The sequence below is a fragment of the Lycorma delicatula genome, chromosome 1 (assembly GCF_047948215.1).
Source record: "Lycorma delicatula isolate Av1 chromosome 1, ASM4794821v1, whole genome shotgun sequence".
NCBI classification, from domain to species: Eukaryota; Metazoa; Arthropoda; class Insecta; order Hemiptera; family Fulgoridae; genus Lycorma; species Lycorma delicatula.
The window spans coordinates 283,266,505-283,286,012 of NC_134455.1; the positions used below are offsets into that span (position 1 = coordinate 283,266,505).

At 30.1% G+C, this 19,508-nt stretch overlaps 1 protein-coding gene across 17 annotated transcripts in view; it reads left to right on the forward strand.

The window, feature by feature from the left end:
* Window positions 1-19,508, forward strand: part of LOC142332279 (uncharacterized) — a 663,646-nt gene that overhangs the window by 413,929 nt on the left and 230,209 nt on the right. For 11 of the 17 annotated variants that reach the window (XM_075378625.1, XM_075378616.1, XM_075378717.1 and 8 more), the window contains exons 2-3: window positions 12,526-12,596; window positions 17,459-17,494. In XM_075378625.1, coding sequence (XP_075234740.1) covers window positions 12,526-12,596; window positions 17,459-17,494 — 107 coding nt within the window. The remainder of the gene's footprint in view (window positions 1-12,525; window positions 12,597-17,458; window positions 17,495-19,508) is intronic. The other 6 variants (XM_075378651.1, XM_075378693.1, XM_075378712.1 and 3 more) reach the window with 1 other exon arrangement.

Sequence of the window (19,508 nt, forward strand, 5' to 3'; positions counted from 1 at the left end):
TTTAGCAGTATTTCTTCACGTCTAACTCGTCGATAAGGATTAGTGGTATAAACTCAACTTAACGTGGAGGTGAATTACGAAGAAAGTTACAACTTCACTTTCTGTTCATAATTTTACAAATGTTTGAAGGGAAGGAAAATATCTGGCTGTTTAGGTTTTCGGCAATGAATGAAAAAAGTCTTTTTTAATTTTTTTATATATTGTACTGCATCACGAGATTCAACTAAATTTATAAATTTATTGGACTCCAATAAAACTATAATCAAGGACATTCACTAATTAAGCCGAGTTCATTAAAAGTTATGTTTTTAAATTGTGGAATACTAGCTCAATACTGGACGGTTTCAACAGTAATATAAATATTTATCTTGGAATTTGTAAATAAATAATGAAATCAACTACAATTGATGAACAATATATCCTAGTCAAGAATCGAGAAAGACATTTTTGATGTAACAACTTTTAACAAGGACAGCCGAGACGATATTTATTAATTGTTTATTTTTTATATTAAATACATGTATTCTTACATATTTTTCAAATTGTTTTACAATACATGTTCTCTTCCCCCTCCCTTTTTTTGTGAAAAAAGTTCACGCTAACTCTACTCTGATTTTATTGGACTTGTTTAATTTATTGCATGAGTTTGTAGTATAATAACGACCAGGAGTTAATTTTTTTCTTATAATTTTTCTGCTGATTTTTCTAATTTACTTTTATTCCTGAAATTGGTTACCGAAAGATGCTATAAGAACTAAAGAATATCTTCCTTATTTGATTGTAACCAATTTTTAAACAACTTGAATTAAGCGTATGAAAATTCCTACTGTATTTTCTATCAAGCTCTTAATAACCGTTTTCATAGTCCGCATTCAGTTTGAAATTTTTGGATCAGTGGTTTTCTGAAAATCAAAAAATAATACATTCGTTTCCACCAGGTGAAAAAGAAAATATGTGCAAGAGTTAACGACTACTATCGTATTATTAAGTAGGATACCAATTGGTATTTAAAAATGTTGTTACTGTGTTTTGTTTTCATTCGCTCAATTAAATGTTCATTCGATTAAAAATTATCGCTCGTTTGTTCCTCATTTTCAAACTCTCGGGCCATAATGGCAAGTGAAGGGTTAATTGTTTTTGGTTTGCATGGCATTTCTCTTGCCACCACCCCATTCGGTCGCCTTAAAGCATAAGACCGAATGTCTGTGCCACAAACGGCTACTGAGCCACGACCAGTGTCCTAACTTGCTTCTAGAGCTAACCTAAAAGCGTGAGCGGAATGAGCGTGGATCATACACCACTCGCTTGCGTGTCCCACCGCCCACTTGTCATATATTTAATAAAATAGATAGGACCCCGTCAACTACTAAAACATATGACTAATAATAATTTATTTATTTTGTCAAAGACAGCAATTCGCTGCCACACCTAGGCTGCTGAATGCCAGCAAGTACCTGTCCACCATTAAAGCGCTTGGATCCTTAATCTGGCTGGTAGCCAGCCATATCTCTCGGTTAGCTTCCTACAGCAACGCGGTAGGAGTCTTTTCCATTAGGTAAACTACTGATGTCGTTTGAACAAAGCAACCGCATTTAAGATACAATCCTTGGTGGCAACCCATTTCATGAAGCCATACTGGCCTCGAATTAGAAATGAGTTCATATCGATGCTTACCCAGAGCCGTTCCACAACCAGCCTTTCAAGCAACTTGCCAATTACCAGCAAGAGGGTGATGGGTTGATAACTGCTGACCTCACTCGGATCCTTTCCTGATTTTAAGAGCACCCTCACCAAAGCCAACTTTCCTACAGGTCGGAAAGCAACCCCAGTTTAGGCACCCCGAGAACAGTCTGCCAAGCGGCTCTCTTATGACAGGCAGCAGATGATGGAAAATATAGGGTAACGTTGGTCAATCCCCGGTGCCTTTTTCAGTGCCATTCGAGAAACCACTCGGTCTATATCTACGGGTTCCACAGCCCGTACGCCAGGGAATGGTTTCTCACCCGCTCTAACGACGACTTCTGCTTCACCCTCAAGACCACCTAGAAAGACCAGGAACGCCTGGTAAGTCGCTACAGATGTTAAAGTGTGGTCACGACCACAAAACCCGCATGGGTTTTGTGAACACTGGACAGTGCGTGCAATGGCTTTGGCTGGTAACATGACTTCGCGAGCTGCCAGGTATTGCACTGCAACTCACGCATGGTGTCCTGCCAAAACTTGAGTTTGGCTTCCTTGATGGCATGAACGTACTCATTACGGGCGGGCCGGTTGATCCGCAGACCCTCAGCGCGCACGTCATCAACGAAAATCCGCGTTAGCGGGCGACGCTGGTATCTTCTCCTAGCGGATGTAGCTCTTGCGCGCAGCACGCTAAGGTCAGAGGATCACCACTTTTTCCTGGGGTTTTGACTGCGTTTAACAGACGGCTCCCCGGAAGCAGCGGTCATGACGGCTCCAGGCACTCTCTGATCAGGGGACTGGCTACTACCTAAGGGTCCGTCCATTGGCCGAGACCGCCGTAGGAGCCAGTCTTGATGGCCCGGCCGAATTGTTCAGCCATCAATTCCACCTCCTCCCTGTGCTCCATGCGCCGTTCCAACCTCTGTAAGGCAGCCGCACACTCGCGTTGCAGCCTGTGCTGATCCTGGCCCCTTAGGTTATAGGGACCCAAATCTGGAGCTCTTGGACCGTCATCGTAAGCGATCTCATAGGTTATAAGCCACTCACACTAGCCTCGGGCCAGACAGTCCAACTACCTGTACACCTAAGCAGATCGCCCGTCACCAAGGTGACGTCGATGTAACTTTCCCCCAGTTCGGAAAAGAAAGTCGGCGGTTGTTCTGCCTCGTTAAGCAAGTAGAGGTTCCTGGCTTCAACGAACTGTGCGAGACCAGCGCCTCTGGAGTTAGTGAGTGGTGAACCCCAGGCAGAAGATTTGGCGTTAGCGTCCAGAGCAACCAGCACTCTAATGCCTGGGAGACCGTCCAGAATCCGACCCAACTTCGCCAACAAGTCATCGATACTCCATCCAAACTGGAAGTATCGGGTTACTTTTGTACTGTTAATTTTCATAACAAAAAAGCTTATGGTTGACAAAATAAGGTCAAGTTCCTTAAAGTATAATTCTACCTCAATGTAAAAAGCATCTCACGGTAAGCTTACCAAGAAGATTTATTAATAAAGAGGTTTCGTTACCTTCTTCATTTAGCCAAACACGCTGCTGCACTCTTCATGTCAAGCCTCGAAATGTAGATGTTCAGTCCCATCAGAGTAATATCTACAGCTGTGATCATTACTGTATGTATCATTATTTTTTGAGAAAGCAATTCTGAGTAGTACTTCTTATACCTGTTGCGATTTTTAAAAACATTTGGACAAATAGAGTAAAGTGATAAACTGATGTCGTCCTTCTATCGAAAAATAATGAATTTTATTCAGTACTTTTAATCAATAATTGATGTAATGCGTTACCATAAGTTTATTCTACAAGAAAAATTTATAATTATTAGAATTCTAGGATTAACTATATGTCTGTTGGAAATTGATTGTATTAAATACAATGTATTCTGACGGTTTTAAATTAAGGATTATTTATTGTTTGTTATGTAAGAAATGAATACCAATAATTCTTGTAAATTATGAATGGTTTTTTTTTATTTTTTCAAATGATTGTCAGTAGAAGAATAAACAGAATTTAAGAGAATCTATGTTTCACCGTTTTTCGTCTGGTTGATAATTTTTTACTTATCTGGTAATTAAACGTGTAGTGTATAACGTTAAACTTAATTCGAAATACCTTAAACCGATTCATCTATAAATAATGTTGGTATTTCTGTTGGTAAAATGTCGAGTAGGATATGTGTTAGTCACTATTCTGTGATTACTTTTTACAGCAATTATTTTAAAATATCGCTTTTTTAATACTTCTACGGGTCGGTAGTAATAACGGTTGCTTTTATTTATTAAATAGATTCTCTTATTTAGTTGATAAAAACTAGCATCCTTTTACTTAGGTATGAAGTTGTGTATTGAGTGAGGACTGTGAGAAAAGAAGGGACAGTTAGCAAGGAGATAATGGAGGCATTTTTGGGGGTTATTTTCTTGGCAAAAATCTGTGTTATGTCTAAAAGTAATCGAAAAATGGTTCCTTTCTTCAGTTTTCTTTAAAATTTTCGATCTCGAATTTTTGAAATGAAATAGAAATTCGTATTTCACGAACAGTGAAATAAGTACACTCTTCGTGTCACTAATAGTTTCAACCAGTACTTCGTTATTAATTTTGTTTAAAATTATGTTACCTACATCATAAAAAAATGAATTAAATAGAAGGGACAAGGAAGGTTTTTACAGCCGAGAAAAAAACATTTTCCATGATGTCTGAGTATCCGGATTTTGATTTAGCGTACGGTTTGTGTTGTCCGTTATTCAGGAGCTGCCTTTGTGTAGTAGAAAGTCGTTTGGGAGTTAAGTGTTGTAATTATTCTAGAGAAGGAGCGTCATTTACCCTCACTAATACCCTTCTTGTTTATTTGTACCACTCATGATTTCATTTATGAGTAGTAATTATACATATAAATTTAAACCCAGTTACTCGTATCAATTAAAGATCCACTTTGCCTATTTTATTCACAATTCCGTATTTTTCCAGTATCTTACATTTGGAAAACCCAATATAATTAATAAAATCTATAATTAATAATTATATAATATAATTAATAAAACTTATTATAATTTTGAAAAAATAAATTAAGCGATTTCCTATTTTGTAAGTCGGCAGTATTAACAACCCATCAAAAACTGAAATTCGTGCGTTGCATTTCAATAGATTTTGTATATTTTCAAAATTGAAGAACATTAAAGTACTTGATTAAATCACTTTCTCTAAGTACTATTACAAATAAAGAATATGCAGATATAATTTTTGGTTACGAGTATTATAATGAAAATGCACTTGCCGCACATCGCGAAAATAAAAATAAATTCTCTAATAGAAGAATTCCAAACCCGAAAACTTTGTCTCAGTATTTTAATGTTTGCGCACAACCGGTTCTTTTCCATCATGTTCTTATAATGTTGAATGCTAAGAACAATGTTGTGCCGATGAAGAGCAGAACATAATTCGGTAAGTTCAACGTAATCCGTAGCTCAGTGTTAAACGCAAATCAAATGAGGATATTGAAAATTTACTATCCTGAAATCTTTACCTGCGTCTAAAACTGTCACTGGCTTCAAGACAACCATACCAAAATAAGTTCTATTTTAATTTATGATGAGACAGTTTTTCAAGAGATAAGTAATAATTTGCGAAATAATCATCTTGGATTTTCGAAAATCTACATGATACATCCTGACGCCGAAGGGAAGACACCCACCATGTGACGGATTGAACGCTACACCACCCCCTCCGTACCAAGCCCTGAGGGACTGTATCGGAGGTCATATTCAAAGACCTCAAGACAAATTCCATCTTGCCTCAGTCAGGATGCCACCGATACGAATGGCACATGCGACATTCCTATCGGTAAGACGCCTCTACAGATCCTACTGTTAACACAAGTCTTAAACAAGACCTTACCAATTGAGCTATTCCGCGAAACCCACCCTAAGGTAGAGCGAGCCCAGCACGCAATGCCAGCGAGCATTGCGAACGAGTTTTTCTGTATCTACATGTTACAGCAAAAAGTCGTTTTCATTTTATTTTAATCTTGTTGGTTGGTATTTTTGACAAAATTATTAGCCAACTATTTATTTTTGAGGTGCGCCTTCTGAGAAAGTGTGTTTAAATTTTTAAGAAGATAGTTTGCTATCACTATTAAGGAGACATGGAATGATTTATGGTATGACTAAGCTCCTTTTCATTTTTGTCAAAAGTTATGAATTTTTTTGAATATGAGATTTACGAACTAACGGATCAACGAGGCAGACCAATTAATTGGCCTCCTGGGTCACTTGACCTTAACGCCAATGGGACAAGAATTTTCTAACTCAATTGAATTCAGACAAAATAATCCTCTTGAAGAGTCATACAAAGTATTTTGAATAGAGTGTAATGTTGTGTAAATAGTGAAGACATTTTAAACAATTACTGTTATAGTAAGTTTGTAATATTTATTTATTTTTAATAACTGATTTTGTTTTAGACATCTAACATTGAACAGTCTCATTTTGGTTTAAAATAATACAGTATTTTTTCTGCTACATTTTGGTCTGTTTTATTTATAATAAAAGTCAAATTTTTTAAACTTTTTCATGTTCAGTTAACGTTAAACTTATAAAATTATCTTAGATTAAAAATTTCTACAAATTTGTTGCAAATTTTTTTTTTTTTTTAAGTTTAAAGATTTATTTAATGAATTTTATTTGTTTAATGAAATTTAAAGAATTATTGTACATCAAATATAAACATTATATTTTGTTTTTTTTGCAACATGTTATTTATTTTTTTACATTTGTATTTTCACCAGTTTTTTTGTTATTTTATTATAACTTTCTCAAAAATTATTAGAGAACAGTTCTGAGATCTATTTTATTTAGATTTTCCGTTCAAAAACCTCATCAAATGTACAATTTAAGTTCCAAGGATTTCAGTAAACATCATTGTACCTCAGACAGAAATCAGAATGAAATTTTCCACAAATGATAACTCAAAAATAAAACATTTTCAGGCCCATGTTTACGCAAACATTTTGTATTTTCATTTGTAGAATGTGTTCTGAAGTTCTCTTCCTCTTTGTGAAGACATTCATATATAATGTGCGCGTGCATGTTTTATATACTACATTTGTTTAAATTTGTTAATTTTTATTGTACAACTATTTATTGTATTATTCTTCAAATTCATCTCTCTTAAGAATGACTCTGTGATGTATGAATTATGTTAATGGCTTTATTTGTTGTGTTAATATTTTACGTTATTTATTGCAAAATTTTAAAAGGTTCAACTTTTGATAAATTCAACAAAATTGAATTTTAACAAACCATAAATTACACGTTGAGGTTAAAATAGTTATTCATCTGTTGATCAAGTGTGTTTGACTGTGAATATGCTTACATGAAAAAGTTTCTGTTTAATTTGAGAATACATATTTTTTGTTACATTTTATTACACATTTGTTAAATTTATTTTGTTTAACTGATTTAAGATATAAATCACTCTTTAATTACTTCCATGAAGATTAAATAGGGAAATAGATTTCATTAAGACTCAAAAAGATTCTTGGTTATAAAAAGCTGTGAACAAAGAAGAAATGTATTCAGTCTAGTGAATGAAAACCCAGTGGAAGTTCTGATATTTTCAAAATGTTTTTTTAAGTTTTTTTTTTTTAATTTATGGGATTAGTTGTATGTTTGTTTTTTTTAATTTCCTTAATTATTCTGTTACAATTAGACAATAAAGAAGTTGAACATGTTCACACATTAGTGGTCATGGCTGAAATATCACCTGCATTATTCAAGCAGTAGCATTTGCTACGAAAACAATTAAATTACTTGTACCTGACCAGTTTACATTATTTATGAGTGCATAGCATGCCACTGTTTCTCAAACTTATCTTAGTATTTAGTTAGTAAATTATCTTTCATATTTAATCTTTTTAGCACTGGTATTTAATAAATAAGTAAGAGAATAAAATCATAAATTATTGTGTTTTTATGTTATGTCATGAAAAAACATAATTTACAAATGTATAGTAAACGTTTTGTAACCTTAACATAAATGATTTTAAACTGCTTTTGGATTACTAGATAAACTCTTTAATACTCATGATTTGCAGCAAAATTTACTATATTTTTATCAATATTTTTTTTAATTTGTGAATTTCTGTTTTGATGGTAGGGTGTTTTTCACAGTCAAGTAACATAAAAATGCTACTTGAAATAATTCAACAAATTATTATTTGGAAATGAGATTTATGAATAAAACATTTGCAGTACATCCTTTTATTTAAAGAAGTCTTAAATAAGGAAAAGTTGCTTCATTCATTTCATATTTTTATCATTCTAGGAGAAGGTCCCATGAAAGAAAAATATGTTTGTTGCTGCCTTTTGTAAAAATTTTTAATTAATCTTAATTAAAAATTTATTTTTTTCTTCAATCATTGTATTGAATTTATCACTTAAAATATTTGAGTTTTTTTTTAGCAAGCTGAAAATTTATCAGTGACTAGATAAAAGTTAATGGTAATGTTCTATTTATATCTTTATTGATGGAGATGTAAAATTTAATTGATTCATTCTTAGTAATTGAATTTATGTTCCTGTAATATCTATTATTTGAATGGATGGAATCAAATTCAATCTTTGCATGTGTTTTTGTGTGTACAGCATTTACTATTCAGAATTACTGTACCAAATATTATTTTAGATTTCATTGCTTTCCCATTTATTCACTATTTATCTCTAAAGACATCCCGTTTATTCACTATTTATCTCAAAATGGAGATGTAACAGAAGGCTGTAGATTGTTAGAAGAATTCCAATGTTCTGTACACCAGATGTTTTTGGTGATGAATGTTATTTTATAGAGAGCTGACTTTAAAAAAATAAATTCTGATGAAAATGAATAATGTTGCCTGTTACCATTTTAACAAGAGGGGAGAATCTAATTCATTATATTTTTTTAAAAATTGATTGTTTGAATAAAATGAAGGCCTTTCATAATTTTAGGTATTTCTGATCGCAAATTAGAAAAAAAAATCCATGCTAGGCTAATAAAAAAAACATTCCTTCAGGTTTTTTAAAAAACTTCTCTACTAATTTAATTCATGGAACAAAAATCAAAAGGTAGAATTACATATCTGCTATTAACGCATACCTGCAGTTTCTAGAAATAAGCATGTTATACTACAAATGTTAGCCATGATTTTTTTTTACATTTTTCACCCATGAAAGATGTGCAAATGATGAACGTCATAATAATGAAGGAAAATATGTAAGAATAGGGTATATGTTATATATGTTGACTGGAAGAAATTAAAAAGTGTACAATTTTATATATATTTTGAGCATAATTTACACTTTAGTAGAAATGTTTAAGAAATTGTTTAAAAAATTCTGTAAAATAATGGTTGAACCAACTCCTAAATAAGTTAGCACTAGTTACTTGAAAATTATCAGTTCTCCATTTTCATTAACCCAAATGATGTGTTAACTAATCATTTGGTTTAATGACCAAACTAAAATTGACAGATAATCTCATTGTTTTGATAAATGCTCGCTTTCAAATTTTCATAGAACAAATTCATTCAAATGCAGCCATTCTTGTTCTTTCATTACCTCAGTGCATTATTTTTTTTTTTATTCGTTAGAATTAATTTGTCATTAAGGTAAATCAATTAATCATGAATGAAAATCAACTAATCAAAACAAGAGGTGTAATTAAAGCCTCAATCATTACAATTAACACCTTTGTGGATAATTTTGATATAGCGCAAGGTGAAACTTACACTTTACAAATTAAACTAAGAAATTTGCTTGAATTACAAAGCAAATATGATAATATTCAATCACAGCTTGAGGTTGATGACAAAGGTGACATTGTCACTTGAGACAGAATACAAGTTGAAGATGATCTATGTAAAACTGATTGTAAATTTAAGAATTTAATGAATCAAACATTCATTAAAGAGAAATCACTAAACAAAGACATTAAACCAATTTTCACTAGTGTCAATCAAATTCAGTTATAGTCATTAAATCTATTAATCATTTTTTAATGTAAATGTACTGGATTGTCAACATTATTATATTATATTTAATGATTTAGTTCATTCTAGAGTTGATTTATCTGACATGGAAAAACTACATTACTTACATTTATCATTAAAGAATGAAGCGTTGACTATTGTCAAATGTTTATGTATTATCAATGAAAATTATTTGGTTGCATTAGATTTACTCAAAAAATAGATTTGATGACAAATACATAATTTTTATTCATAATGTTGAAAATATTTTTAAATTAAATTCTATTAACAAGGAGTCTATTGACAATTTATCCAGTTTTGTTAATAAAGTAATTTCATTTGTAAATTTGCTTCATGAGTCATGAGAATTCCTGTAAATACTTGTGAGTTCATTTTCATTCACAACTAGATTCTAATACTTTAAAAATTTGAAAGGAAAAACTATCAAATGAAACCCTAATTTTAAAGGCTTTATAGAATTTGTTAATTCAAGAAAACAATTACTTGAAAATATTGACATAAACACAGGATCAAACTTATAAACAAGCATTAACAATGATCTTAATAAGTATCATTACAATAAATTAAGTAAAGATCGTAATAAAAACTACATTTATAATGCAAACAGAAGATTATCAAAAAAATGTTGTCAGTATTTATTCAAAATCTAAAGCTATTCAATGTTTACTCTGTAAGTCAAATCATTATCTATATTGTTGTAAAAAATGTCTAGATCTATCTACTGAAAGGCGAAAGGTTTTTCTGACTCAAAACAAATGTTGTTTTAATTGTTTACATAGAGGTCATTCTGTTACTGGGTGCTTTATAAGAATGTGTGTTAAATCTGTTTTTAAAAAAACACCATTTTCTGATTCACAGAGATGAAGTTAACAATTCTAAGGTAGAAAACAATAAAAAAGAAAACAATACTTATTGTTCTCTTAAACAGCAAACAAATAAAAAAAAAAAATTTTATCTATTGCTGTTTGTAATAGTAGTGATAAATATGAAAATGTTCATTCATGTAGAATTTTCCTAGATTCTGTAGTCAAGAAAATTTTTGTACATTTGAATTTGCTTGTAAGTTAGGACTTAATCGTACTAAAAATAATCTTCCTACATCGGGTATAAATAACTCATCATGTTAATCTGATTACAGCGTTACAATCAAACTACATTCTTGTTATGAAAATTTTACATTCGAAGTGCAATGTGCTGTTTTGCCAAATATAACAGATAACCTACCTGCTCATTGATTTGATGCTTCTTGCCTCAATCTACCTAATAATTTATTTTTATCCAATTCAAATTTCAATATACTAGACAATATTGACATTTTGTTAGGTGCTCAATTCTACTTGAAACTCATCTTAATAAATTTGTCGAAAACCCTCAGTATCCAAGAAACCAGACTAGGTTACATACTTGCTGGATGTCTCCTTTAGACACAAAAGACACTAATACTGTTTCATCCATTTTATTCCTAATGATAACACAAATCTCTCATCCATATTTGAAAAATTTTGGCAAGTAGACAAAGACATTACTGATGTTTCAATCACTAAAAACACAGCCTGCAAAAAAACATTTTTCTTAACACCATTCGTAATAAACAAGACAGGTTTGTTATTTCATTACCTCGCAAATCTGATCACATTGAACTTGGTAATTCTTTTTTAGAGGATTTTAAAAGTGAAGACTAAAATCAAGGGTCAACTGTAAATTTGTTTTCTTAAAAAATGTTCAGTGTTTCTAAATTATTGGTATCCTTTTTACATTATTGATTTATTAATTATTGGTATACCTTTCCCCCTTTGTCAGTGACCCATTGGCTAGTATTAAAAAAAATAATTAACAAGATTTGATGCACTTCTCAAATAGGTTAGCAATCCTTACTTATAAGTATGATGACTGTACTTGACTTTGAACCCTGGTTACAATTTCCATTATCATTATCAATTTTGTATAAATTAATTCAATTTTTATATATATAATACTCAGATATCAAATACATCTGAGATTTGCAGTATGGTGTGTAAGGATTAATATCGCTTAGACCATTGAGTAACTTAGGATTATAGACAGGTAGGTTTCTTTAAGTTGCACATATATTATAAGAAAGTAGTAAGTTCTTTGGCGTTTTTGTTAAGGCTGTGGTGCTATAATTTATTATACATAAAATAATTATTACTATCACTTGTAACGTGCGTGCCACTTTTCAATGAAAAAAAAAAACACTTTCACAAAACGACTCATTTCCTCAAACTGCTGCACAGGTAAATAATGGAAGAGTGGATTAGTTGGTAGTTACTTATGTACGCTATAAAACATGTACATATAGCTTTTTTAATACCTGCTTTTTACATACTTTAATTTTTTTTCTTAGGCTGGTAGATGATAGGTATTTTTCCACTGCCATTTGGTTGTATTAAAAGCTCCTCTACCTTTTAAATAAGAAGATACATATAATTTTTCTGCACTACAGTGAAATGAGTTGTTTGATTCTTTTCATGAAATTTGGTGCAGCTGTTTCTAGAACTATGGCAGCATAAATGAACACATAAACATTATTACTGAAACATATTATCCTCTACTGGGCATAATCAAGAGGATATTCATTTTATAATATACTGGCATTTATTAAACCTTGAAAAATGATAACTGATCTCAACCTGTTAATTTTTTTTTTATTTGTAGTTACTTTGTTAAATATTGTAATTTAATTTAAAAATAAATTAAAATTATGTTTGTTGTAATAAGTTATTTTTATTAAAACTAAAATAAAATTTTTAATTTATTTAATCAGATTATAAGTAAATTTTTCTTTTATTTTTGCTAGGACCACCTGGACCACCAGGAAAGCGAGGAAAGAGAGGGAAAAAAGGCGACTCAGGCGAAATGGGACCAGTGGTGAGTTTGAATTTTATTTTTAAATATAAATATTATATCATTTTATTTATTTTTTAAAATAATTTAATGTTTTGTTAATTTAACTCCACTGCATGTTATTTATTAAAACTACTAAACGATTTTTATTTGAAAATTTGAATGTGTGTAGAGCTCTGTCTGTTAACAAGAAAATTCTGTTACATGATTGGTGATTTGTATTTACATGTAACATTTGCTCCATTTTAATGAAAGTTTCAAGTTTTTAGCAGTAGTTATGGATTTACTAGTAATTTAGATGTTGTAGATAGTGCTTAACAGCTGCTTTCTGAAAGTAACATGTGACTGCTGTTTGATACTTATTTCTGAAGGGTATGTTTGTACATTTAGTAATTTTTATAACTAACCTATATTCATATAGTTTTCATAATTTGCACATTTTTAATAACTCTGAAAATATTTTTATTTAAAATCGATTAACATTTATTTATCATTCAAAGTTTAATAAAATACGGTATTAGCATTTAATTATATATAAATAATGTTGATTATAATTTGCTCAGGTCAAGTAAAAACTGTAATCTAATAGATTAATTTCCACCCAACCCAGCAATAACTAGTAACTTATCTTTGTTGATGGGAAAGGTTTAAGGTGATTGGATGAAATGTTAACCACATAATTCTCTTGTTTTTTTTGTTTTTTTTTGGCTGTAAAAAGAGGTAACTCTTTAGACTCACTTCTATACCTTCCAACATGCAGATCCTTTGGTCCAAGGTGTGTAATAACACAATATTAAAATTATTTAATGTTTAGTAGTAAATGAACATTCCCTCCAGTTTATGATTATTGTTACTGTTTGCTTTTTTAAAGTTAGAGATACTCTCAGTATATATTTTTTTATGTTTGAAAATTTGCGTACAGTAATATTTTTAACATTCTGGTTTTTTTTTATTATCCATGAGCACAGCCTTATTGTTCATACAAAATCAGTCTGAATTTTTAGTACAAATGAAATGTAATTGGTAGTAATAAGTGATATTACAGCAGCAATATTAACATATTTTACTCATACTTATAGTTAATCTCATCATTTTAAAGTAAGTACTTTTTTTCTTACTGTTCTTATTTAATGGTTATAATGATTGCTTTATTATTAAGGTATTTTTTCTGCATTGGAAAAAACATTATTTCATATTTTTGGTAATTAAATTCAGGTGCTGCATGTATCATTTTGTAGTTATTTATTTATTTTTTTTATTTTTTTTTTTTTTTTAGTTTTCAATGAGTATCCTACATTGTTATGTTAAGTTGACAACAAAGTGTATTTTCACTTTTGTGTGTAGTATTTTTGTTTTCATTATTTGTAGTATTATTTAATTACTTATTTTTACACCCACGTGGGTAATTTGTTAAATAAAATTTTGAATATTGCTTCCTGATTGGTACAGTGAAAATGCTGTTATAAATGGTGTTATTAAGTTATTTATTGGTGATCTAATTTTTTGATTATATATTTTTTGTATGTTAGTGATTCTGTATTTTTATAAACCCTTTTTCCAGGACATATTTTTTCATTTCTACTGATGTATGTGCCTGTATATATGCTTGTGATGTATAAGATGATCAATGAAATATTAAGAAATACTATTGTTCATCAGCCATTATATGGTACTTACCAGTTTAACCAGTGGTGCCACATCAGCTAACTTAAAAGAGCACTAAATTAATGTAAAATTACTGAGTACATGTTTATTTTTTTTTACTCAAAATTATTTTGGTTTTTCATTTAATACGTTAATGAACATAAGTACTTAAATTATGTTTTATACAATTTCAAATTTATGTTCTTTATTTAATTTTTATTAACAGATTAGCATTTCATAGTTATTACAGAAAAATAGCTTCACAGTTTGGTAAATATTACCGATTTTTTACTATGACAAATTTGCAGTATTGTTCATTTCTCTAGTTCATTTTCCAATTATGAGCATTTTACATTCTACTTTCTACTGTTTTTTGTACCTTACAAAACTCATGGAAGTGATACATTCACTGAAAGATGAATGTCTATACTCCAATATTTATATTCAACAGAAAATTCTAAATGTTGCATTATAATTAACAGATCATTAAAACAGTATTAGTAGTAGAATTTATATAAAACTTCCGATCTAGTCTTGATTAGAGAGAGTTACATAAATTTTTTACACAAACTTTTATGTACATAAAAAATAAAAATTAATACTTGAATGTTTTGTTAAATTGTTTCATCATTTAATCAAGTGTCATTTGTTTATCTTTCATATTTGAAACCTGGCTCATTATGAGCATAGGCTTCTCTCCTAACATTCCATGTGTCTCTGTTCAATGACAATTTATATCAATTTATTCCTGCAGCCTCCTTTAAATCATTTTTCCATTATTTCTTCTGTCTACCTCTTTTCCTTTTCCCATACAAAGGTTTCTAAATGTAACTTTATTAGTTGATTGTGTATTTAAACACCAAAAATACTATCCTAATACAAAAAAAAAAACAAGTGTTAATCACACCAATGACAATTTTGTCCTACAATCCAGTTTACTCAAGTCCTCCTCATTTACTTAAAAATCAGGAAACAGATTCACAAATTTAATAAGCCTCTAATGAAAATATACCCTATCTTTCTCTACTCTGGTCTGCTTTTGGAAGCAAAGTCAATGCTTACACCCTCCCACATCGCAGCTCCTTCACAGAGTTCTGCACACATCCATCTCATCCTAACAGCGAATATCTAAGCTAACCTGGGCACGATGCCAAAACACCTATCTTGGCAAAGTAAGCACTCAGTCGGGCTCATAGCCAACTCGGTTGGTATATTGTATCTATACTTCTGTAACAGCATCAGAACTCCTCAGCCATCCTCCACTGGGTTAACAATCTATGGAAGCCAGCAACTATCTTCCATTCTTTTTGGTTTTCCAATTTACTTGCAAATCAAAACCACAATTGATTTGCAAGCTTTCTGGCTACTTTGGTAGATTCAGCTTCAGACCTGGGGCAGACATATAAGATTGTACACATCATCTGTGATCCTACACTCCAGACAGAAGCCTGAATTAATCAAACCAAATTAGGCCAACCTATCTCAAAAAGTCCAGATAATAACTGTATTATATGCTAACTGAGAGAAATCCACCTATTTGCATAATTTTCACATCAGGGAAAATTTGATGCATTAACGGCCGGCCATTGGGCGATTCACTCTTCCTGACCTGTCATAAATGGAAACCCTGGTCATCTATTTCTTTTACCAGAGGTAAGTTGGCTTACCTTCTTAGCATCATAACATAATTGGTGCCCAGTCACAAGGATATGAATGGGCTTAATACTAGAAATTACAAGTACCATTTCTTGAAAGACAGTTCTATTGATATCACTCAATGACAATAATAGGAGATGCTGAGCTCTCAACAAAATATTGCTATAACATTTGTACCTCATTCGATGAACTCAGACAGGTGCAGCATTCAGCATTATAACTTCGCATACACACTTATATAGATCATGCATGGTTCTGAAATTAAGCCCCCAGTCAATAAATATTTTTATTATTATTATTATTAGTTTATGTTAACAATTTATGTATGTTAGTAAACTTGTATCTGCACATTACTTAAGTTACTGTTCAAGTTGTGTTCATACAATAGTCCTTGGAATATCAAGAAAAAATCTACATTAGGTAGGTTAATTTTGCTTTTAAGCTGAAACATTATTTTTAATCGTTTTATAACCAACTGCTAACTGCACCAGGTTATTATTTAATGTGACTTGTAGTGACATATGAAGGATTATATTTTCTTATTTGTTATTGATCAGTTACAATTATGATATTTTACCGTTGTTATATTATTAAAAATAATTTAAAAGTTTTCATTGAAATGATGATGAGACAGAATTTAAGAACCCAGATAGTTCTCCTTCTTTCCATCTGAGAAACTATAAGTCTTACACCAAGAGGTTGTTGGAAGCTCAGTGTAGTTTGCTACTAATTCATTAATTCACCAGAAAAGCTTTCTAGCTTGTACATGGGAATATTGAAATGGAATTTTGTAGAGTATGAAAAATGTCATGTTTGACTTGGATCAACTCAGGGCCTTCCAAATGAAAAGTTGAGATGCTACTGATCTGCCTCAGAGATCAGCTTCGAACTTTTTAAAAAGTTCTGTTTATTTGTTCATAATGCAATATATTTTGTGTTTATACTATAAAATTGTACTCATAAAAATAAATTACAAAAAAAAAATTGAATAAATAATGAAACATTTTTCCACTGCTCACACCTTCTGCTTTTTTCATATGATGGGTTCATAGATTGGTTACATAGATTTTCAAATTATGAAATATTTTAATTATTATTTTGTTTGTATTTAATTGTAGTTAAAGGTTTCCTGTTAATTTTTTTTTGAATTATGCAGAATTGCACTGCATGAAACATTTTATTACATTTCATGCAAATGGCTTTGGTTCATTGTTAATTAGTTTGGTAGTATTGTTGTGTACAGGTATATCAATCAGTATTTCTTGATTAAAAATAATTACATTTTATGTTTGTTCACTATTATTTTTTTAATTTTGTTTAATTTATTCTGTAAGAATAAATTAGTTAACATTAATAAATTGCAATATTTTATTTACTTGCACTTTTACTAATTTATATTGATAAATTTCACACTTATTTTAATTTAAAAATGGTTTTAGAATGATGATTTTTCAGATTTTGGCTTTTAAGTAACATTTTATTTTTTGTTGCACAGAATAGTTTTTTTAGCATATATTTTTTTGCTTTTGTGAAGCTTCTTATAGCTATTATTGTTAGCTGGCTTTTTATTTCTTTTTTCTTTACAGGGACCTATTGGACCTCCAGGAAAAAATGGATTTCCGGTACTGTATGGTTTTGTAATATTCATTTTTTAGATTTTAAGATTTTTTTTATAGTTAAAATGTTTTATTTTATCTTAGTGTAAATTGTTTCATGATTACTGAATTATTATTACCTCCAGACTTTTATGTAATGTTTTATCACATTTCATATTTGTCAAAATCATATAACAATATTATTCAATGCCTTTTTTTATTACACTAATACTATTACATAAAAGAAGACTGCATTCTATATCCCACTTTTCATATGCAAAAAAAAGTGAGTAAATAAAACTAAGTATGTTTCTCTTTTGGGTTCAGTCAGTTTGTTATTGCTTATGTGAACTATTTTTTTTTTTTAAATAAAAATTGCAGTATAAAGATTCTAGAGTTATTGTGATCATATGTCTGAATTTAACAACTAATTACTGGAATATGTTTATAACACATCACATACATTGGTAACCGTGTCACATAATTATGTGATTACATTTAATCATATTTAATAAACATTTTATGTATGTATTTTGTTATGGTTTGTAATTTTTTACATTTGTGAATATATCTTAACTCATAAAAGATTTTATTTTTCAAAATTAGCATTTATTATTATTATTATTATCTTTTCTTATGTAAATATAATATATAAAGGTTTTCTTTGCTTGTAGCTATATATGAAACGTTAAAAGTATTTTTATGGTAATTAATATTCGTCTTTTAATAAGCTACCTAATAATGGTTATCATGTTTTAAAATTCAAGTTGTAATGTTTTGTTGGTAATAATCAGAAATAAAAATTAGAATTATAAAACTAATCATTAATGTACTCTGTAGCTGCAGAATTTTAAGTGGATTAGTACTGAATTTGAAGATGAGTATGTAAAGATGACATAATAAATATTTTTTTAATTAGCAAATAAAAAGTGGTTGATTGGTGTTTCAGTGTGAAATATTTTGTCTTTTTGAATCATCACCATAATTAATTTTTATGTTACTTTTATAGTATAGGTAATGTATTGATTTGGGTATACCTTATAATATATATTGTTGAACATATTGATTTTTAAATGTGTTTCCTTTATGTAGTTTGTATTAAAAAAATTTGTTCCACAAAGGTTATTTAGTGTGCTTCAATTTTGTTGGAGTGTGTGATATATACATGTACAATAATTATCTAGCACATACCTAATTCACTTTTTATTTTTTAGATTATACTGTTACACAGCTAGTTTTAAGTATCTTAAACAATTCATAATTTTTTGAGTTTTATTATTTCTACAAAATAAATTTTCCTAAAAATTCAGTCAAATTTTCTGTTTGCTGTGGTTGGTATTGCTAAAATTGTGCAGCACAGATTCCCTGCTTCTTTTTAGACTATTGTTCTATGATTCTTCAATGTAATACAAGCCTTCCAGATGAGGTTCATTATTGAATGATGTAATTATGAGGTTCATTATTTATGTATAACATATAGTCTTATTGCTTCACTGGGAAATAATTTATTTCAAGTACATTTGTGAAGAGCAGAGAACTAGAAGATTCTGTGACATTACCACTTCTAGTCACACTGGCAGTGAATAATTTAAAAACTTGTACAGCAATGATGCAGTAGTAATGATATACTTATAAAAATAGATTTTCCATTAAAATGTTTATGTGTTGCTGTAAGGTGATTTTATTATATTCTATAGATAAAATTATAAATTATTAAATGTTATTTTAGCTGCTACATGATAGTGTATAGCTCAGTTTCAGATTTATCTGCTAGTATGAAACTAACTTTTAATTGAATTTCAGTTCTCTTTTATTTAACTGGTTCATTAAATGACATTGTTTCAGAACTGTTTAACTTTTGGAGCAACTATCAAAGTGTAGTTGGTTTATGGGCTGTTGTGAGGGAAAATTATATTTTTTGTTTAGGAGAAATTATAAGTTACTTATTTAACTGAGGCAGTTAAACCAAAAGGTTATTGTGTAGCCTCTGGATAATTTTATAGGCAGTTGTATTCCAGATCCTGCCTACTCAGCTTTGATA